General features: G+C 50.6%; 2 protein-coding genes across 6 annotated transcripts in view; one reads left to right on the forward strand and one right to left on the reverse strand.

The window, feature by feature from the left end:
• The window catches only part of FAM110A (family with sequence similarity 110 member A), a 146,234-nt gene extending 136,784 nt beyond the window's left edge, over positions 1–9,450 (reverse strand). For 4 of the 5 annotated variants that reach the window (XR_007405417.1, XR_007405414.1, XR_003145028.3 and 1 more), the window contains exon 1: positions 9,190–9,450. The gene's annotated coding sequence lies outside the window, so the exon portion shown is untranslated. The remainder of the gene's footprint in view (positions 1–9,189) is intronic. The other variant, XR_007405413.1, reaches the window with a different exon arrangement.
• Positions 9,451–9,467: 17 nt separating this feature from the next.
• Positions 9,468–15,825, forward strand: SRXN1 (sulfiredoxin 1). The gene is made up of 2 exons (XM_025469601.3): positions 9,468–9,710; positions 13,592–15,825. Exons 1-2 carry the CDS (start codon positions 9,483–9,485, stop codon positions 13,793–13,795), a joined length of 432 nt encoding a protein of 143 aa, XP_025325386.1. The 5' UTR covers positions 9,468–9,482; the 3' UTR covers positions 13,796–15,825.
• Positions 15,826–22,618: the final 6,793 nt, after the last annotated feature.

Below are 22,618 nucleotides of genomic sequence, written 5' to 3' on the forward strand. Positions count from 1 at the left end.
AACCACTGAGCCGCCCAAGTGTCCCTACACACTGCTTCTGCCTGAGGTTGTATCACTTACATCTGTTCCAGATCCAGGGGACAGAGCCCACTCTAGACCTATGTTTTATAAACATTTAATTCCCTGTATTAAACCCCCATAAAGCAGAAAATATTTAACACAGGGAACTGGCTGTTGACAAAATAGCTGGATGGACTGAAGGCAAGAGCCCTCAGCTGGACCCCCTAGAACATCCTCACAGAACCGGTCCCACCAGGGAAGGCAGCCTCTTCCAAAATCAGGGGGCATCAGGTGGCTCACTGGAGCTACTGAGTTCAGGAAGACAGCACTATCCCTGTGACCCAAGGATCAGGAGGCCCTTGCCACTGCCTTTAAAACTGTCTCCTGTCTCCCACGATGCTGGCAGCTCAAACACTGGAACACCGTTACAGAAAACTTCGTGCCTTCATGACCACGTTGCCAGGAGCCAGAGACAAGGCACTAAGAAAATGGCACCTGCCCACTTCCGCTGTCCAAATTCCACAGAAGTGCATCTGACTGGCCGAACCAAATTCACTGTCATTATCCTTGCTGCAAGGAAGTCTGAGAAATGTAGTTTTTGACTCTCCAACCTACAATAAGAAGGCATCCCAGAGGGAGGTGGGAATGGCCGCTGGGGACTATCTCCAGTCCTTCCCTCCTTGATTGGCAGCCATGCAATTTGGGACTGAACAACAGCTTAAGGAGTGGTCCTGACTGGTCAAAAGAGTAATCCTGTCCCCCGTGCGCTGATAAATGGGCATATGACTCAATTCTGGCCAATGAAACTTAAGGAGAGATTCACTGGAAGCTTTCAGAAAAGTTAGCTTCTCCCTTTCCTTTAAGAGAACGGAAGCCAAGTGTCTCTTCTTCCTGAAGAAGAACAAGAAGTGTATCATCTTGTGACCATGAAGGGAACCAACGTTGGCATGAAGCCTACACCCTGGAGAGCAGAGAGGAAGAATGGAAAAAGCTCATATTCCTGATGACATGAGGGAGCACTTGAAAAAAAAAAAAACACCCTGAAGCCCACTCAACATGCTACCTCTGGACTTCATGGTGTGTGACATGAGTGTCTTTATTGTTTAAGTCAGCTGGATCAGGCCCGTTACCTGCAGCCCTCAGCACCTCAACTGGCCAGGCTTTCCAGGCTGCTTTCCACAATTCTCTCAAAGGAAGACCTCCATGACTCAACTCTGTTTCTCCTTCTACCTGTCTGGCTGCTGTACTTAGCAACTTGGCAGACTCATGTTCCTACATCCAAGGAAGGAAGCCATTTCCTGTTCCTTCTTGTGTGTTCTGTGTTCCTCAAGGTTCTCTCCTAGATTCTCCTCCTCTCACTGTACTCTCATGAAAACGGCTCATGACACCCCTGGCTCCAGTTTCCACCCACAGGCAGATTCGCAGATATACATTTTCAATTCCAACCTCCTCTTTAAGCTGCAAATCTGTATCTGCCTGCAGGCCACCTCCACTCCGATATTCCAACAGCACAGACTAGCCCGAGTCTGAGGCTGCGATGTGCTTCTCCTAGGATCCCCCACCTCCTTGGATGGAACTGGCATCCAGCCAGTCTTGCAGCCAAAAAAACCAGAAGTCCTCTCTCCCACCTCTGTCTCCCCATCCTAGCATCCAATCTGACACCAGCTTCTGGTGATTGTTCCTCTCCATGTTCTCAGTTCCCACCCTAGTCCATAGCTACCATCATCTCTTCCCTGGACAACTGGACTGGCCTTCTCACTGGTCTCCCCAGATCCCTTCTGCCTCCCCCACTTCCTTTCCTCTCTTCACAGCAGCCACAGAGTTCTTTTCAAAAATGCAGGATCTTTTCTGATCATGTCACTACCACCCTCTCCCCCACACCTACCCTGCCATTTCCCTGCTTAAAACACTTCAATGACTTCTTATGGTGGGAAAGGGGGAGTGGAACGTGCTTAGGGTGGCTTTTAAAGCCTTCCTTAGTCTGGCTCTTCCATCATTCCAGCTGAATCTCCAACTAAACGACCAGCTGCCTCTTTGGGGCAATTTTGCTCTCACCTGCCATCAGGGCCTTTGCATAAACTGTTCTCTCCACCAGTAACGTACTCCACCTGCACCATTATCACTACCACCCTTACTAGTTAATGCCTTTTCCATCCTTCATCTCCCAGCTGCATGGTCACTTCCTCAGGGGCCTCATGCTATTATTCATTTATAGCACTGCCCATCAGTGTACAGTTTTCCATTAATCAGTGTGATTATTTGGACATTATCTGTCTCCTCCACTAGACTATAAACTTCATGAAACTGAGAATGAAGTGTCTTTTTGCTCATCACTAAATCCCCTAGGTCTAGCACAATGCCTAGCCAATAGCAGATGAATGATAATTACTTTTTAATGAACTACATACATTTAAATCATAATCAATAATGGTGGCTTATGCTTTAAAAAAAGAAAAAGAAAAAAGAGTCTCTGCCCCTCATGGCCATAGCTGATTGGTTCCAATGTGGGCATCTGACTAGAAGTTGGAAATTTCCTATCTCATCTCTCTGAGTCATAAGACCAACTAGCTCCTTATCATTATGCCTTCTCTCTTTCCTTAGTAAGAGAACTCCAATTTTAGCTGAGCACACTGCCACACTGAATGAAGACTACATATTCCAGCTGCCCTTGTGGCCAGGGGACCAACTTCTGACCAAACACATGTGAGGGAAAGTGTTAATATGGGATTTCTGAGCCAGCCCTCTAAAAAGAAGAGGGTCGTGTCCTTTTACCTTTCTACTTCTCTGCCTCCTTCCAGACTTCCACTTCAGCATCAATCTTACCAGAAGGTGACTTTGAGAATAAAAGCCCCACTCTAATAAAAGGATTGTGTAGACAGATAAAAAGGGTCTATGCCTCTCATAACCATGAAGCTGCCACCCCAGCCCCAGATTTCCTATTTCCACACTCTTTTCCACAAAAGGTTACACTTTAGGGTGTTTCAAACTTCTCTGTCAGCCCTCTCACTAAAAGCCAAACATAATCCCCATTGACAGCCATGTTCCTGTCCTGTGGAGGTAATCCCTCTGCCAAGTGAGAGACAGAGAAAAAAGTCTCTGAATCCACTTTTCCCTGAGGTCCAGCCTCACCCCGGAGTCAGAGGAGCCAAATGTCCCCATTTTCATTAAGCTAATTCACATTGGCTTTCCTCACTTGCAAAAAATCTTGGCTAATAAGCTGAGACTAGCCTGGAAGGGCAAGCACAGAGAGACCTTCAAGATCTATTATTAATTCAAAATGTAATCAAATGGCTCATATTTATTGAGCACTTACAGTGTGTTGGGCACTGTTCTCAAGACTTTACCCACATCATCTCTTTTCATTCTTCCAAAAACCCTACAAATCAAGTGCCATTATTGTGGCCATTTTGCAGGTTAGGAAACTGAGGCACAGACAGGTAACTGGCCTCAGGTCACACATCTAGCAAGAGATGTGTCATTTTAACCCAGGCAAGGGGCAGAACTATTGAGGATGACCTAGGAAATTGCTCCTTTGCCTTAGTTTTGCACCCCTGCCCCCTACCCCCAGAAGCAGAGTCAGAGACTTGAGTGCAGATAGTTTCTTGGGGAGGTGATTTGAGGAACTAGGAAGTAGGGAACAAGAAGAGTAAGACAGAGGGTGTGTTCGCGAGCTCACTGGTGCAACGACAGGGCTGGCTACTGCCCGTTGGTCTCTAAAAAGGGTCTGGAAAGTTCCAGATGGTCCGGAACACCTCTCACAATTATCCACCTGTGACAGTGGAAGCCTGGCTTTTACTCACCAGCTCCTGTCCATCAGTGAACACCCTCACATGTCCGGGATGTGCTTGTGAATGAGCAAAGCTCCCACAGAGATGGAAAATGTGGACGACACAAGGAGTCTGGGCTGACAAGCTGGCAGTGCTCGCACAGAATTTCCCACCACAACTTCAGTTGAAATCAAAGGTGGGCCAAGAAGACCTGACACCGATAGCCAGGCTTTCACTCCCTCTTTCCTCATCAGCAAACCTCACATCTGTGCAGACATCCACTACTGAGCCCTTCTGGGCAGTTCAAAGGAGGCTGACCTCAGAGATGTGGCTGACTGGTCTCTCACTCCTGGGCCAATCCCAGTCATCTCAGTGGGTGACAGCCTCCGGTACCCATGCTTAAACAGCTCACACGTGGCATGTCCCTGAAGAACGTTATTAATCCTGACTCAAGCTATCCCAATCAGACTGTAGAGAAAAGCTTTAATTCCATTATTGATGCAGGATGGGGGGGGGGGGGGACGGTTCTCTCTCTTCCAGATGTGAACTGCTATGGACTGAGTTTATCTCCCCCTAAAATTCCTATGTGGAAGCCTAATCCTCTGTGTGATGGCATGTGGAGGTGGGGCTTTGGGGCCTCAGGGCCCTCATGAATGTGATAAATGTCTTTACAGGCAGAGAGCCCAGAAAGCTCCCTCACCCCTTCCACCACAGCAAGAAGACAGCGGTCTGTGAACCAGAAGGAGGGTCACCACTCCCTGATCTTGGACTCCCAGCCCCAAGGACAGTGGGAAACAAACATTTATTGTTTAAGCCTTCCAGTCTACGGTACTTGGGGATAGCAGCCTGAGCTAAGACATAATCGAAGAAGGAGGTTGCCCCGGTTGGCGCTGGCAGCCATCTAGTGACTACGAGAAGCAGCTGAAGTGTGAAGCTGTCTCAAGACCCCACGGAGATGCTCAGCAGGCACTGAAGCTGCAGAAGACAGAGGCAAACTTTCTGCCTAAAATAAGAACAGGAAACTCAAGGATTGGTACAAGGGGCAGGGAAGATGGAGAGGAAAACAGAAAGAGAGAATGGGCAACAAGGCAGGATCCTGTACCTAAGAAATGGACAAGAGTACTTCAGGGTAGAGGAATCTAAAATGTGATGATCCGGGCAGGCCTGGTGGCTCAGCGGTTTAGCTCCGGCCTTCAGCTCAGGGCGTGATCCTGGAGACCTGGGATCGAGTCCCGTGTTGGGCTCCCTGCATGGAGCCTGCTTCTCCCTCTCCCTGTGTTTCTGTCTCTCATGAATAAATAAATAAATAAAATCTTTAATACAATAAAATGTGATGATCCTTTTATGATGGCACAAAAATCCTTTCCTCTTCCCAAACACTCAGCAAAGTCCTCTGTATACCCAAATGCCTGCTGTATGAGATTCCTTGTCAAAAATGAGATAAGGGGAAGAGGAAAGAGCCCAGGAGCAGGATGGGGAGAGCAAATAGAGACTTTGGCTGCAGACAACAAACAGGGACTCTGGCCGGTTTGGACAGAAAAGGAATTCATTGATGTCCTGCCCCTTATTCCCTTTGACCACCTGTGAGGTCATACTCTAGGCAGGCAGCTTCAGCCTCTGGTCCTCAGACGCTTGCTTAGTTTGAGTACACAGCAGCCCAGCAGTGGCAGAAACTTAACCTCAACCAGGGAGGGACAGGAGTCAGTGAATAAATACCCAGCCTCCTGTCCCTCAGAGGAACAATTCTGACGCATGACACATAATGCTTCTTCAGAGAGTCCCTAGCAAGAGTGAGCCCCAACTTGCCCACCAAGTTAACCTGCTCATCCGCGTACCCTTTATCAGCATCTCTCCTTTCCCCAGTACTTCCTGGCATCGCCTCCTACAGTAGATGTGTGTTCCAAAGATGGCCACAACAACACCTCCCACCCACAAGCTCTTTTAGAACCTTGCTATTCCTTCCATCAAGAGACAGAGTCTCTGTCCCCTTCCCTTGAGCCGGGGGGGCGGGGGTAGGGGGGTGGGGAACACTTATGACAGCTCCCGCAAATAGAACACTGCAGAAATGATGCTACATGACTTCCAAGACTGGATTGGAAAAGGCCATGAAGTTTCTGCCAGGTTCTCTTAGGACACTCACTCTTAGAAGCCAGCCGCCATGCTATGAGGAAGCCCAGGCCACATGTAGGTGTTCCAGCCAACAGATGGTACCATCTAACAGATGTGTGACGGAAGCCACCTCCAGAGGATTCCAGCCCCAGCCATCAAGTCACTCCCCACTGTCCAGTCACCTGGATGATGTCCCAGACATTGTGGAGAAGAGACAAGCAGTCTCCACTATGCCCTGTCTGAATCCTTGACTCACAGAATCTGTGAGGATAGTAAAGTGGTTATTTTGCACCACTAAAATTTTGGAGTGGTTTGTTTTGCAGCAGCAATAATTAGAACATTTCTCAAATAACCTACCTGCACACAGGGGCACCCAGGTGGCTCAGTGGTTGAGCACCTGCCTTTGGCTCAGGTTGTGATCCCGGGGTCCTGGGATTGAGTCCTCGTATCAGGCTCCCCCCAGGAAGCCTGCTTCTCCTTCTATGTCTCTGCCTCTCTGTCTTTCATGAATAAATAAATAAAATCTTTAAAAAACAAAAAACAAACTACCTGCACATAGTCCCTTGTCTCAGCCTCTACTTTTGGGAGAATCCAAATGAAAACAGGATATTGTGTGGATGCCAGAACTTCTCCAACTTCCAGTTCCAGGTTTCCATTTGCCCCAGTGGAAGGTACTTGATCTTACTTCCAACAAGAGGCTTGTCTCAGTCTCATTTGTTTAAGGATGGATGGGCCAATATAATGGAATTGCTGATTGGGCAGGTCTGGTCAGGTCCTCTCTCCTCCATCCACCCCCAACAAGGCATCTGCCCCCCAACACAGTCCTGAGAGTGGGGAAAGAAGGTTCCTCACAGGAAAACTAGGTTACAGTTACCAGGCCTTGCTGGTTTTTTTGTTTTGTTTTAAGATTTATTTATTTGAGAGAGCGCATGCAGGTACAGTGGGGAGGGGCAGAGAAAGAGAAAGAATCCCAAGCACAGAGCCTGATGCAGAGCTGGATCTCATGATCCTGAGATCATGACCTGAGCTGAAATCAAGAGTTGGACACTAACTGAGCCACCCAGGCATCCCTAGACCTTGCTAGTTCAGTTCAGCACTCAGGGGCCATGAACCTCAGGGGACAGTAGACCCTCCTGAGCCCAGAGGCTAGTGCCAATTAAGCTAAACCAATTATGATCATTCCACTCCCTTTGGTAAGGATTGGTTTGGGCGCGGACATGTGGTAAATTCCTGCCAATGAGATATGAGGAGAAGGCTCATCGGTGGGGACCAGAGGGGTAAGGAATGGTTAATAAAGCTTGCTTAACTCTTTAAAAAGAGCCCAAAGGGATGTCCTAATTTCTACTGTTGAAAGTTGTTGAATAGTGATATGATACTTGGAGCTACAGCAGCCATCTTGGGACTGCAAGGGGACAAGCTTGAGGATTAAAAACCAGAACACAGAGGATGAAAAACTAAGAACCTGCTGCCTACAATGGCAAAATGGGGCATTACACAAAGCACGGAGCACTTAAGTGCTCCTCACAATTCACACCCATAACAACTTTGAGTGATGGGCAACATTACTCATCAGGAAGGGTAATGAGTTCAGGAAGAGGTGTCAATAACTAGCCCACGAGGCAGCCTCCCCTCCCCACCATGGGTACTGTCTCTGGTTTTCTCCAGCTAAGAGGGTGACTATGCATTCCCCATGCAGATGCCAACCAGGGTGAGGAGGAGGACAACCAAACCAGATGAGCCTGTATTTACCAGATATGCCTGTCTTCAACTGGGTCTGAGACTGTCCCGCCTCCCTGCTTTTGCTCAAGCTGTGCTGGAATGTCCTTCATGTCTACCTTCCATTCAGCAATTTGCAATGTGCCACGTACCTTCTAAACACTTAATGTGTTACTCTTATTTACTCTCCCTGGCAATCCAGAAAAGAACTGAGGCCAGAGGTGAGTTACCACCTCCCCTCCCCCCCCCCCCCCCCACACACACCCTCAAATCACATAGTTTAGTAGGTGATAGAGCCAGGATTCAAATCCGCTGCATTCAAATGACTCCAGAGCCTATACCCTAAAGGATCTCCTGCTTCTTCCATCTCCCTCCCCAGGACCAAGTCATTTTCCAGTTTGAATACCTCTCTCCCAGAGAGCCTCTCCTGATGCTCTCAGTCAAATATGGCCTCTCCTTCAGCTCTCTGGGTGTTCATGATAAAACCAGTCACTTTCCTTGGCTACTGCTGTGGAAGCACTGATTTACTCCCTCACCCACTCTGTCCTCCATCAGCCATTATCTCCAAGTGTTTCCACAATCATTTTAACAGAAGAGAATGCTGAGGCTCAGAGAGGTTAAGCAACTTGCCAGAGACCACACAGCTTGGGAGCAACGAAAGGGGATCCAAACCCAGGCGAATCTGTGCTCAAGTCCCAATGTTGCCATAGATGCTGATAAACACCTGGAATTTAAACCAGGAGCCTCTGCCTACCTCCCCCTGGCCCCAGAGGAGGCTAAGCGCTACACGTGGGACTCAAGGGACAGAGGACTTTGAATGGGAGAGTGATGGGCATGTCCATCCCCACCCCCACCTTCAGCCCCCCCCCCTCCTCGTCCACATCTGTAAGCAGGTGTTGGTGAAGTGGTCCTTGGCTCTAGGCTCGGATGACTTTCATTTTCAGCCGCCCTACCTTGGACAAGCAGCCCAACTCTGGCCCTCACACCTGTCTTGGTGGTGCTGTGAGGATGTGAGGAAACAGTCAGTGTGCATGTTTAGGGCAGTGCCCACACATTGCCAGCAGCTTTCTAGAAGGCTCCTTGTGACAGTCCTGAACAGAGGCAGCCAGCAGTGAGGTACGGAATGTACTCGGGAGTGCGGTCCGAGCCTGGATTTGAACCCTAGCTCAGCCACTTACTAGCTCCGTGACCTTGGGCAAATCACTTAAAGCTCACCGTGCCTCAGTCTTCTCATCTGTAAAGAGGGAATAATCATCACACTTATGTTGCGGGGTTGTTCGGAGACCGAAATAAGTTAATCTACCCGCAGAGTGTTCAGAGCGGTGCCCGGCAGCACCGGATCCGTAGTTTTACCCCCGGGGGTACTGGTATCACCTCCTTGGCCCTTGCGGCTCGGGCTCGGGCTCGGGCTCGGGCTCCGACGGGCAGGCGGGGCAGCCGAGCACCGCCGCTTCTGCCGACTCATCCTGGCTCCGCAGGTCCGGCCGCCCCTCGTCCTCGTCCCCGCCCCCGCCCCCGCCCCCGCCCGCCGCGGGCCTGAGTCACCCCGGCCCGTGCGTCAGCCGCGCCCCTCCCGCCCCGCGACCTGCAGACTCACCCTGAGTCAGCCCGCCCGGGCGCTTCCACTCGGGGACGCGGCGCGGCGGAGGGGAGGCGGAGGGGAGGCGGAGGGGAGGCGGAGGGGAGGCTGCGGGGCGCCCCCCGGCGGACGGCCCGAGTCCCGCGGGGCCGCAGCGCGCGGCGAGCGGAGAGCGCGGGGCCGGACCACTGCGGGGCGGGGAGACGCGCGCCCGCCCCGCCCCCGCCCCCGCCCCCGCCGCCCGCGCGGAGTGGTACGGCCCGGCCGGGGTTAGAGCTCGCGGGCGCCGCGGCGGCGGCGGTGCGGGCGCCATGGGGCTGCGCGCGGGAGGAGCGCTGGGCAGGGCCGGGGCCGGGGCCGGGGCCGGGGTCCGCCGGGGGGCGCCTGGGGGGCCCGGGCCGAGCGGCGGCGCGCCGGGCGGCAGCATCCACTCGGGCTGCATCGCCGCGGTGCACAACGTGCCGCTGAGCGTGCTCATCCGGCCACTGCCGTCCGTGCTGGACCCGGCCAAGGTGCAGAGCCTCGTGGACACGATCCGGGTGAGGCCCGGGGAGGCGGCCGGAGGGAGGGCTCCGCAGGAGGGAAGTCACGGTGGACGCCAGACCGGGCTGGCTCCAGGCTCCGCCCGAACCCGGCATTTGCTGTGTGACCTTGAGTAAGGGGCTGGGCCTCTCTGGGCCTCTGGGCCCTCCTTCGAGCGAGGAGGAGATTGGGCGAGATCATGAAAATAACGACCGCTAACTGTTTATAAAGATAGCACTTGCAGTGCCCGGGAGCTGTTTCAAGTGCCTAAGCTTTGTGCCAGCCCTGTGAGGTAGATGCTACTACTGTTCCTCTTTTACAGATGAGGACACTGAGGCACAGGAGGATTTTTTTTTTTTTTTTAAGTTACTTGTCCAGGGTCAGACACTTTGAAAGTGGCACAGACCGGCCCCAGTGCCCAGCAACAGGGCCCCCACACTCTGAGTTAAGCTATGCTGTCACTATGGCTGTCACTATGGCTGTCACAGTCAGGGGACTGGACATGTCATGTCGGCTGGTTGGCCCTCGTCTGAACTGGGACCAGGAGAGGACAGGGGCCAGCCCCATCATTGAGGGAGGGGAAGTGATCCTGGCAGGAACTTTGGGGGAGGGGGAAACATGTGTATCAGGTTAGGCCTGCATGGCATCATCATGTCACCTTTCCTCATCAGACCTTTGGAAGGTGACCTCATGAGACTCCATGGCCCCACCAGACAGCTCAACAACTCCCCGGAATGGCATTCAGCCCTAGAGTTTGCACTACTGTTCCTTCTCCCAGGAACTGCTTCCCCAGATAGCCAGAAGGCCTGCTCCCTCTCTTGATTCAGGCCTTTGCACGTCTCTGCCCTTGCTAACACAGCCCTGGTCTCAAGATTTAGTCTTAACCTGAGGTATTTCTCCATAAATCACTTCTGTCCACCTGACTTATTTTATATGTTTATTTGTGTTTTATTGTCTGTCTTTCCCACTTCATGTAAACTGCACTAGAGCAGGGACTATGTCATATCTTGGCTGTTTCCTTAACACTAGCATAGTGCCTGGCTCTGAGGATCTAACCTTGTATGTGTGCTCCCACCTCTGGGCCTTTCCACGGGCTTTTTTCCCCTGCCAGGAACTCTTCCATCTCTTCTTTACTGTTACTAACTCCTTGGTTTCAACTATCCCAGTGGATAGGGGCGACACCTGATGTCTTGCCTGATGCCCCCTGCTGGGTGAGTGGCCTCCTCTGGACCCCCAGACACCTGCATGCTCCAATCCCACTGGTTTTTGTTTTTTAAGATTTAATTAATTTATTTATTTAACAGATAGAGAGTGAGCAGGACCAGGGGGAATAGCAGAGGGAGAGGGCTGGATCCCAAGACCTTAGGACCATGACCTGAGACAAAGGCAGGTGCCTAACTGAGCCACTCGGGCACCCCCCACACACACTAGATTTTAATGGCCTTTTTAGACACCTGTCTTCCATGCTAGAACCATATGCTCTGTGAGGGCAAGCCAGTCTTTGCTTACCATATGTATTCCTTTTCTATGGCAACTGTAACAAGTTACCGGGAATTTAGGGGCTTAAAACAATACAAACTTATTATTTCATAGTTCTGCAGTTCAGAAATCCAAAAATGGATCTCAGTGGATTAAAATCAAGGTATCAGCAGGTCTACATTCCTCCCAGAGGCTCTTGGGGACAATCCCTTTCCTTGCCTTTCCCAGCCTCTTGAGGCCACCCATCTTCTTTGGCTCATGGCTTCTTTCCCCCGTCTAAAGAGCCAGCAACATCAGAGCTCCCTTTTACCTTTCTCTTCCACTTTCAAGGACACCAGTGATTACGTTCAACCCATCTGGATAATCCAGAATCATCTCTCCATCTCAGGATCCTTAACTTCATTCCATCTGCAAAGTCCCTTTTGCCAGCTCCAGGGACTAGGACATGAACGTCTTTGGGGCTATGGCAGCCCACCCTGTATTGTGTCCCCAATGTACAGCACAAGGCCTGCCCGACACCCTGCCTCTCATTAGTGCCCCACTGCCGGGCAGGCTGGACTCTGCTTCATGTGCATCCGCTCTGTGACTTTTCATCTGCAGCCCTCTAGAGCATCCTCTCCCATTTTATAGATGAGGAATGGTGCTCTCAGAGATGAGGCCATTTGCTTTGGGTGCCCCAGCAGCTCAGTGGAGGAGCTAAAATTCAGATTCAGGTTTTTTGGGTTCCAGAGCCCCAGCCTATAACTGCTGGGCCTTACTGCTTACTAATCATTTCTGGAATAAATGGATAAATGAATCCACCAAATAAACATAATAAAAGAGAACCCATAGGCCAGTGGCAGGAGGCCTTCCGGGCAGCTCACGCCTACCATGGTCTCCCCACTGAGCTCTGTCCCCCGCCCCTTAGTTCAGGCTTTCCCTACTTAGAGGACAACTCACTCTGCAACTGGCTGCTAAAGCACCTAGCAGAAAATCAACTTGGATTCTCTTCTCTCTCCTCACATTCGCCCCTTCTGCCAGTCTCCTCCAATCTGCTCCATGTCCCGAACCTGTCTGCCTTTCCCTGTCCTATCTACGTCCTCATCCAGACCAGTGCCTTCTGCTGGATACCTGCTAAGGCCTCACCTCAGTTTTCCCTTTGTCCACCCCACTGAGCCTGCTCTCTTGTGACCACTTTCTAGGAGGGTCACAAATCATGTCACCCTCCATTGTTCAAAACACCCCAGGGCAGCCCGGTGGCTCAGCAGTTTAGCGCCGCCTTCAGCCCAGGGCATGATCCTGGAGACCTGGGATCGAGTCCCACTTCAGGCTCCCTGCATGACACCTACTTCTCCCTCTGCCTGTGTCTCTGACAATCTCTCTCTCTCTCTCTCTCTCTGTCTCTCTGTCTCTCATGAATAAGTAAAATCTTAAAAAAAATAACAACAACACTCCAGGGCTCCCCCCGCTCCTCTTAGAAACCAACCTAAACAGTCTGGCTCCTGCTGACCTCTCTGACCTCTTGTATTCCTCAGCTTCGAGTCCAGTCTGATCACACTGGCCTCCTTGCCTTGCCATCAGCACGGTGAACTTGTTCTGACCTCAGGTCTTTGCATTTGCTGTTCCCTCTGCCTGGAATCCTCTTCCCTCCAGGAATACAGAGCATATATTATTGAGCACTTTCCATGTGACAAGCATTGTTTGGAGTGCTTTACATACGTTAGCTCATTTAACTCAACAGCTCTATGACATGGGTCTCTTGTCTTCATCCCTGTTTGATAGACAGGGCTGCTGAGGCACAGAGACTAAGTGTCTAAGATCATGTGCCAGTGAAGGAGCAGAGCTGAGATTTGAACCCAGGCTGTCAGGCTCTGACTCTAAACTATTCCACCTGTCCCTCTTCCCACATCGACTCCTCTGTGTTCAGTCTCTGCTACCTTGTTGCCTCAGAGAGACCTCATGGACACTCATCCCTGGCCTGTCAACCCGTATTTTTGTCCTCATAGCATAGATAATTCCAACTCTCGCTTTTTTCATTCCATCTTCCCCACTGGACTGGAACCCCATGAAGGCAGGGGCTGTGCCTGTCCCATTCTGGTTGTAGTTTATTCCCAGAGTCTCAAACAGGGCCAAATAGATAGTGTGTATGTGGTATATTAATAAACCGATAAATGTTTAACAACCTGGTCTCTAGAGGGGGAAAGCCCTGATTTGTAGCATCTGCTCATTTCCCTGATGGAAATCACCATGGCTGATTTTCAAGCTACCAAGTTGATGACAACCGGCTCACAAAATTCCTGAATATTTAACAGTTGTCTCTCACAAGCCAGCATGAGCCAGTGTGAGTACGCTGTAGGAGCTCAACACAGGTTCACAGAGTCTGCTCTGCAAACTGTCACGCATTGTGTCATGCTCACTGACAATGTCCCCTCTTCTCCAGGAGGATCCAGACAGCGTTCCCCCTATTGACGTCCTCTGGATCAAAGGGGCCCAGGGTGGTGACTACTTCTACTCCTTTGGGGGCTGCCACCGCTATGCAGCGTACCAACAGCTGCAGCGAGAGACCATCCCTGCCAAGCTTGTCCGGTCCACCCTCTCGGACCTAAGGGTGTACCTGGGCGCTTCCACACCAGACTTACAATAGCAGCCTCCTCGGCACCATGAGCCCAGAAGACACACCTGGTTTCCAGTGGGCTGGACCATGCAGAAAGCAATCAGGGGTGCATTCTCCTGTGTCTAGGCAGAGGTCTGACTCTGAGCACCTGTTCCACTAGCTGCAAGACCTTGGACTCATTACTAAACGATGTGGGAGCAACAGATCCCACTGCTGCAGAAAGGGGTCATGTCTTTGCTCTTGAGATACTCTTGAGAGAATAAAATGGAAAAGGAAGTGGCTTTGGAGAGCCACATCCTCCTGGCTCCAGATTCTCAAGGATGAGCCTCCTACATTTTTGTCTGTGTATTTCCCATTCAGCTGCAAGTAAAGGAAAGCCTAGGCTACAGTGGCTTAAACAAAGCGAAGTTTGTCCACATAGTGAATTCTGGAGACAAGCGGTATTGGTTCAGTACCCCAGCGAAGGTGGGGGCTCACATCCCTGATTCCTTTTGGCCTTTCCCTCATTGCTTATTACGTAATGGCCAAAGATGGCTGCTGTACCTCCAGGAATCGTGGTTGCATTCCAGGAAAAAAGCTGTTGGGGAGGAGGAAGGACCAAGCCAGCTGTCAACTTCTTTCATTAAGTCAGAACTTTTTCAGAGACCTGTTTCCTGTTCTATCCCCCTGCATAGTTCCACTTAGGTCTCATTGGCCCAAACCAGCTACTGTTGCCACTTCTGGCTGCAAAGAAAACTAAGATGCCAGGAACGGAATTAGTAGACCATTCATATCCCATTTCCTAGGACTGGCATACCGCTTCCTGAAATAAAATTGGAATCCCATTACCAAGAGAGAAGTAAGGAATAGTGTATTAGTCTTTTTTTTTTTTTAAGATTTTATTTATTTACTCATGAGAGAGGCAGAGAGATAGGCAGAGGGAGAAGCAGGCTCCCCATGGGGAGCCCAATGTGGGACTTGATCCCAGAACCCCAGGATCACAACCTGAACCGAAGGCAGACACTTGACCACTGAGCCACCCAGGTGCCTCTGTGTCTCAGTCTTTGCTGTGTAACAGACTGCCCTAGAAGTTGACTGCTTAAAAGCATGTCATTTATTTGCCTATAGTTCTGTGGGTGTACAATTTGGCCTGGGCACATTGGGACCGTTTTGGTTTCACCTAGGATCATTCCCGGGGCTGCATGCAGTCAGCTGTTGCCTTAGAGAGGGTGGATGGCCTAAGATAGCCCTACTCCCTTGTCTGGCATTTTGGCAGGCTGACTTGGTCCTCGTCCATGTGGTCTCCCCAGCAGGTTACCTCAGGCTTATTTCCTTGGCTTCAGAAGGTCATGAGAGTCAAAGTAGAAGCTGGAAGTCTTGAATCCAAGGCCCAGAATTGGTACAGCATCACTTTGGCAAAGTTCTTTTGGTCAGAGCAAATCATACAGTTGGCCTGAATTCCAGGGGTGGCAAAACAGACTTCACCTCTTACTGGGAGACACTCCAAAGAATTGATGGCATTTTTTATCAGTCACAAATGGTTGTGTGTAAGCAAATAACTTGCACTCTTTTTGGACCAGGCCTTGATCTGACTGAGCTGAAGTCACTAAGACATTGTCCTGACCCTTAAATCTAGAAGAAGAGGTGATGGGGTGGGGTGGATCTCTCCAGGGCTGGGCCTGCTCTACTAGAGACATCTATCATGGTCTACACAGGCGGGATGGGGGTAGGCCAGATGGGACATTCCAAAGGGACTTCTGGAAACAAGAGTCCTAGGTGAGGGGAAGAGGGACAGGAAGGGTACAGAGTGAGGCAGGCCTTGCTCTCACTGTCCTGCTAAGGGAACTCAGTCCCTGGGTGTTTTCAAGCCTCGGTTTTCCCAGCTCAGTAACCAAAACAACAGCTTTCCCACCCATTCTCTGTCCCAGGGGAAGATGACTGAGATGACCAATTTAACTTTAAAATGAATGTAGTCCTAAATGCAGTGTAATATCCTAGAACCAAAAAAAAAAAAAAGACATTGGTAGAAAAACTGGAGATCTGAATAAGATCTGGATTTTACAATAAACAATTAACAGTAACATACTAATGTCAGTCTCCCAGTTTTGACAAATGTACACGTAAAATGTAAGGATGGTGGGGTGGGGTGGGTGCAGAATTTATGGGAACTCTTTCCTATCTTTGCAACTTTTCTGTAAGCCAAAAACCATTCCCAAATAAAACCTTATTTAATAAAAATGAGAGGGTGTGATTGCTTTGGATTGCTGGTTTAGGTTCTGAAACAGGTTTGCCAAAACAGATTGCTGGGCCCTACCCCAGAGTTTCTGTCTTAGCAGGTCCCAAGTGGGGCCTGCAGATTTGCTTTTCTAACAAGTTCCCAGGTGCTGCTGCTGCTCAGGGACCACAAGCTGAGACCACTGATCTAGACAATTATTTTCAAATATGGTGACACCTCCTCCATCACATTGGGTTGACTCCCAGGAGCCCATGTTATGAGATTAGCTTGTGCACCTGTTCATCGTAGGATATTGGACAAGCCCTTCCCTGGAGGCTTTTTCCAGCTCTCAAATGGACTACCTACCCCTAACATTTGTACCAAGGGTCAGGAAGTTGAGGGCTGGTTTTGTAAGCTGCCATCATGAGGTGCCACTGGCTCATGTGAGTAATCATCTCCTGACCCACTGGTCTAGGGTACCAGAATGGTTACCCCTTCCTGAGAAAGCTTTTCCTTCTTGCAGATAAGACCCAAGCAGGCAGCACTAAAGGCTTTGCTGGACACTCGGAGAGCAGTGTGGAACAGACAGGGAGTGGAAGGGATTGGTCATTCGTTTTATTATTATTTTAAATTTTAATTCAATTAGCCAATATATAGTACACCATTAGTTTCAAGCGCAGAGTTGTTATTCATCAATTGCATGTAACACCCAGGGGTCATCACGTCTAGTGCCCTCAATGCCGACACTCGGTTACCCCATCCTCCCACCCATCTCCCCTCCAGCAACCCTGTTTGTTTTTATTTTTTTCATTTATTTATTTATTTATTTATTTATTTATTTATTTATTTATTTATTTATTTATTTATTTATTTATTTATTTATTTATTTATTTATTTATTTCCCTGTTTGTTTTTATAGTTCAGAGTCCTGGTTTATCTCCGATTTCTTCCAACGGCAGAGAAGCAGGGTTTTGAATCTGGCTGGTTGCTCTCCGTGGAGGCTGAGCGTTGCATTTTCCCCTTGCGCCAGCAGGTGGCGCTGCTTTCTGGCCTGCGGGAGCAGGGCGGGCGGGGCTCTAGCCGGCAGAGCAAGTCCTGTTGGAAGAAGGTAGAAGGGGGCGCTGGCTGCGAGGGAGACCCATCAGTTACCCTGAGAAGCCAGGGGCCTTCAGGCTTGAAGAGACGTAGCTGGAAGTTTCGGGTTCTATTTACCCTGTCCACTCCTGCTCTGTGGTCTTAGGCACATCATGGTCTCTCTTCTTGTCTATGCTGGGGGTGCTGAGCCAGATAGTCTGCAAGAAGCTTCAGGACTTCAGGCTGAGCCACATGCCTCTTCTGGGCTCTCCAGTCTAACAGTGTGGCCCCTCCCAGACAAACCACTGCCCCCCAGGAATTTGGGTCCAGTGAAAGTGTGTAGGGACCCCTTAGGCCCCTCACTGCCCTGGAACCCACCCTGTCACCATGGAAGATTTAAAATGGTCTTTAATCTCACAAGTTATATGTGCGTATATTCACCTTTTAAACATTAAGATATTAAAATGCTAAATAATTAAAACAGGAGAGGTGAGCTGAAGCCCACTGTGAGTCCTACTCCTGGGGGTCCTTTTGTGCTCCTCACTTTTGGGACAGTTGCCTTCATGAATTTGGCATGTATTCCAGACCTTTTTCTAACTCTGTCATAACGTAGTGTGTAAAGTATAAGTAAAGCATGCTTTTCCTTTTTACATTATTTTGCAGATTGCATTTCTCTGCCAGCACTGTGCCAGGTCATTCACCCCATTAATTGTCTTTGCTCTTCTCCCAGAGCCTCCCTCGTTCTGGTCACTTCCTCAGGGGGGCCTCCCCTGACCATTCTGTCTAAAACAGTCTCCCTCCCCCAACATTCTGTCACCCTCCTCAGCTATATTTTTCTTTGTGGCATTTATCACACACTTTGAAATTATCTTCCGTGTCTGTTTATGTCTGTCTCACCGGCTAGAAAACATTCTCCAGGCAAGACTTGATCTGTCTTATCACCGTAGGCCCACTGCCCAAAACACAGTAAGTTTTCAATAAATATCTGTTGAATGGGATGCCTGGTGGCTCAGTGGTTGAGCATCTGCCTTCGGCTCATGACAGGATCCTGAGTTCCTGGGATCCAGTCCCTCATGGGGCTCCCTGTGAGGAGCCTGCTTCTCCCTCTGCCTGTGTCTCTGCCTCTCTCTCTGTGTTTCTCATGAATAAATAAATAAAATCTAAAAATAAAATAAAATAAGTATTTGTTGGATGAATAAACTCCATCTAGGTTTAGCTCATTCTTTTAATTGCTATGCAGAATTCCAGGGTCTGAATACCACCACTTCCTAGTCATTCTCCTGTTAGTGGACATTTGAGCTTTCCAGTTTTGCGGCTATCAACAACTTCCGATGTCCCTCTCCATGCTCTCTCAGCTGCATGCCTAGGAGAGGGACTGCCTGGCTCATACATAGCTCAAAAATTCCTAACTTCTAAGGTACTAGCAGATTGCTCTGCAGGGTGGCTGTTCTGAGTGCCTTTACCTCCAGTGGAGTTTGGAGGGGCTGCTTTCCTTCCCTGCACTCCAGCCAGCGCTTCTTAACCTTTTTTGGGTCATGGGCAAGGTTGAGAATCCAAAGCCACAAGCCCTTTCTCCAGAAACCCACAGACATACACACACACAAATATTTTGGGCAATGTCCGGGGCTCCTTGGATTTGGTGGCCTCATCCCTCAGGGAACCCTGTATTGAATGTTTAGAAGCCTAATTATCTTATTGTATATGGATGGGAACACTGAGGCACACACAGATGGGAGTGTGAATGAATGAATACATGGGATGTAGTCTTGTAGCGGGTAGAGAAAACTGTTCAGACCTGATCTGCCTTCAGCCAGAAAAACACCTACTGGAGGGATGAGCTCCAGGGGTCCCTGGCGGACCCAGGACTAGGCAGTTCCACCTGTCAAACCCCGCCAAAGGCAGAGCCAGTCTGACATCCAGGGTCAACGTGGGGAACCGGGCAGAGACCCTGCCTTCCCCGGGTCAGAAGAGGCTGCAAGGCCTTCATCCCTGCCTCCGTGCGCCTGCATCTTTGCAGCCACATTTGCCTCCACGCCGCTGGCTCGCCCACGGCGGATCCCGACTAGCGCCCCCACACAGCGGGAAGGTGGGGAGAGCCCGTCGCGGAAGGGCCGTCCTCGGAATCATCCCGTCCGCACTCGACACGGTAGTCCTGCCGGGTGGACAGACGGGTAAACTGAGGCGGCGCGGCCGCACACACCGCCCCCCGCCGGCCGGCCCGCCCGCCCGCCCCCCGCGCGGCCCCTTCCCCGGGCCTGACCCCCGGCGCTGCCTGACGGATGACCTCAGCTGCCGCCAATCCATTGGTTCCAGCTCCCGGGGGGCGCGCAGAACAAAGCGCGCTTTGTGGCGGGGCGTCCCCTCGGCCGGCGCGTCCGCCGCCGGGACCCCCTCCGGAACTGCGAGCGACGCCCCCCGGCCGACAGCCGTGTAATGTCTTCCAGGCCGCGCGGCTCCTTCCAGAGCCCGAGGGCCGCGCTCGCCTCCCCCGCGGGGCTCCCCGGGCCGCCCGGGGGCCCCGCTTGTCCCCCGTCCGGCCGCCGGGATTGGGGGCGCCCCCAGCGGGAGGTCGCGCCGGCCGCCGACCTGTGCTCGCCGAGGAGGGGGGCAGCAGCGCTCGGCCCCAGTAGCCCCGGCTGTGGCTGCGGGGCAGGTGCGGCCACCTGATAAGCCTCTGCTCTAACCCCTGGCGCGACCATATGGGGTGGAAAATGCTGTTAACGGTGGTGCTGGTGGTGTCCTTGTTGCAATTACAGTGACTGTCATTGTTTTAGGGTTGTGAGGGGGAGTGGCTTTAGATTCACGCAGACCTGGGTTTGAACCTTGACTTTGCCACCTACTGGCTGTGGATAGGTTCACCTCTCAGGACCACAGCAGTGGCCGGCAGCGTTTCTTGAGCACCTACTGTGTGCCAGACACCACTAAGTGCTTAAAGGCTTTCTTGAATTCATTTAATCCTCCAATGACCTTAGGAGGAAGGAGGTATTATCCTCCTTTTACAGAGGAGGGAACCGTGTCCCAGCTGTCCTGGAACTGTCCTCTCTGTTCAGGTCCCTGCCCTGAACCTCAGTCTTCTTGTCTGTAAAATAGACCCTCAGGGGTCGTCCATGCTCATCACTTACCTCCTTCCAGATGATGACACAGGAGCTGGGAGAAGAGAGACCAGGGACATCCAGCATGCTCTGCCCCTAGACTCTCTGTCTTTTGAGTATTTTCCATGGCAAGTGCATCTGCTGTGGCCATGAATCCCCACAGGCTTGCAGGGGGAAGGAGCAGTAGGAGGAGGGTCTACCTGCAGCTGGAAGCCTTTCCCCTGAGAGGCAAGTCTCACTGTCCAGTCCTGCCCTTAAGGGGTGAGGAGGTGACGGTAGGAAGAGAAGGAAACCGTGCCCAGAGAGGGGACCAAGGCGCCACAGACAGAGCTAGGCAGGGCGGGGCTCACTGCCCTCCACCCCTCTTCACACACCTCCCCGGACTTTCATTCTCAAATTGGTGTCACACCTATGATGTACCAGGCACTGCTCCAAGCACTGGGGTCATCAAAAAAACAAAACAGATGGAAATCCCTGTCCTATGGAAGTCGTTTCAGGGAGATGGGCAAGAAACACACACGAAACATGTAAAAAGTGTAAAATGCAGTATCTAGTAGTGATAGGTGCTATGAGAGAAGAGCAGGGGAAGGAGAAAGAATGAGATGGAAGATAATGATTTTGTTAAGATGGTTGGCCTCTCTGTGATGGGGGCAGTGACCTGAACAGAAAGGAAAGAAGCCCTGCAGATGTCAGACGGAAGCGTGTTCCAAGCAGAAGGAACAACACATGCAAAAGCTGTGAGATGGGAACCTGCTTGGAGTGTCCAAGAAAGAGCAAGAAGGTCACTGTGGTGGGGGGCAGCCTGGATGGGACAAAGTCTGGGGCTGGGCAGGTGAGGAGGTGGGAGAGATGGGCGCCATCAGCTTGGGAGGGGGCCTCATAGGTGGTGAAGATTTTGGCTTTTCCCTCCAAGTGATCTGGGAGCCATGTGAAGCTCTAGACAGAGGGGACACCTGGGCTGGCTCTGGCTGCTAAGCGGAGCACATGGGGAGGGAGGGGGATTGGAGGGGGAGTCTGCTGCTGTCACCAGGGCCCAGGTGGTGGTTGGTAGACTGGACCAGGGTGAAGAGAAGTGATCAGAATCCAGATGTAATAGAAAGATGGAGTCCCAGAATTTTCCAGTGGATAGAACTAGATCTGAGAAATAAAAGAGGAAGGACCTGGGTAACCCCCAAATTTGGGAGTCCACCAGCCCTTTCCAGAAGCTTCCCTATAGACCAGAATGTGGACAGAGTCCTCAGGGTGAATTCCACTCTTCCACTGGTGCCCTTGGCCAAGCACAAGAACACACAGTAAGTCCTCAGGTTCCCTCAGAGCACAGTGAGGAGGTGAGGTTAGAAAAACATCTCTCAAAATCTATCAAGAGCCTCCTTCACAATATGGGCCACTTGGGACAGGCGGGCTTCATACCATCTTCGGGGACCATTGTTTTTGAATCATTAAATCTATTTGCTTTGGTTTTACCTAAAAAAAATTTTTTTAAAAGGAAACTTGAGATAGCCAGACTAAATGGAAAATCAGTAGCACGTGACATAAATAAATGTGGCTGTCAAAATAAACAATGTAAACATAACACCCTTGCCGACTTCTCCAGATCTGGCTGAGGCTGCTCTCTGTAGAAGTGCCTGAAAGACCCACCCCCACCGACCCAGGGCTCTCCTCTGGCAGGAGTCAGAAGTGGAAGAGAATAAGAAAAGATTCATCATCTTGCTTTTTGCATCCTCACCTTTTCTACATTTTATTAACAAACAGGAAGCACTTATGATATTCTTTAAATGCTTCCCCAATATGAAGCCAGTTAACACAATAATCCCATGAGGTAGGTACACTTATTACTCCACTTTGCAAATAAAAAGAGGCTCAGAGAGATGAGTTCCTTTGCCGACAGTCACACAGCACAGATGAGGCAGAGCCAGGATTCAGACCCTCCTCCCATCGTGGAGGCCATTCATTTGACCGCCAGAGTTTGTCTGTTGAAGGCATTTCATGGTCACTTTGGAAGTGCTGAACTACTGGAGCCAGAAAAGCCCTCAGTTAATTTTAATTCAGTAAAAGTGTCTTCTAAAATGTAAATATATCATATCACCCCTTGCTAAAAAGTGTTTGAGGATTGAATTTAAAAACAATTCTAGGGCAGCCCAGGTGGCTCAGCAGTTTAGCGCCGCCTTTAGCCCAGGGCCTAATCCTGGAGACCTGGGATTGAGTCCCACATCGGGCTTCCTGCATGGAGCCTGCTTCTCCCTCTGCCTGTGTCTCTGCCTCTCTTTCTCTCTCTCTCTCAAGAATAAATAAATAAAATCTTAAAAAAAAAAAAAAAAACAATTCTAGACTCCTCACCATCAATGCCCTGAATTACCTGCCCATTCGTCCCACTCCAGCCAGGCTGAGTGCCTTTGTTCCCAATTGCTTTCTGACCTCAGGGCCTTTGCACTTGCTCTAGCTGCAGCCAGACATGCCCTTCCTCTGGTTTTTCTGGCTCCTTCACATCCTTCG

Source organism: Canis lupus, chromosome 24, assembly GCF_003254725.2.
Source record: "Canis lupus dingo isolate Sandy chromosome 24, ASM325472v2, whole genome shotgun sequence".
NCBI lineage: Eukaryota > Metazoa > Chordata > Mammalia > Carnivora > Canidae > Canis > Canis lupus.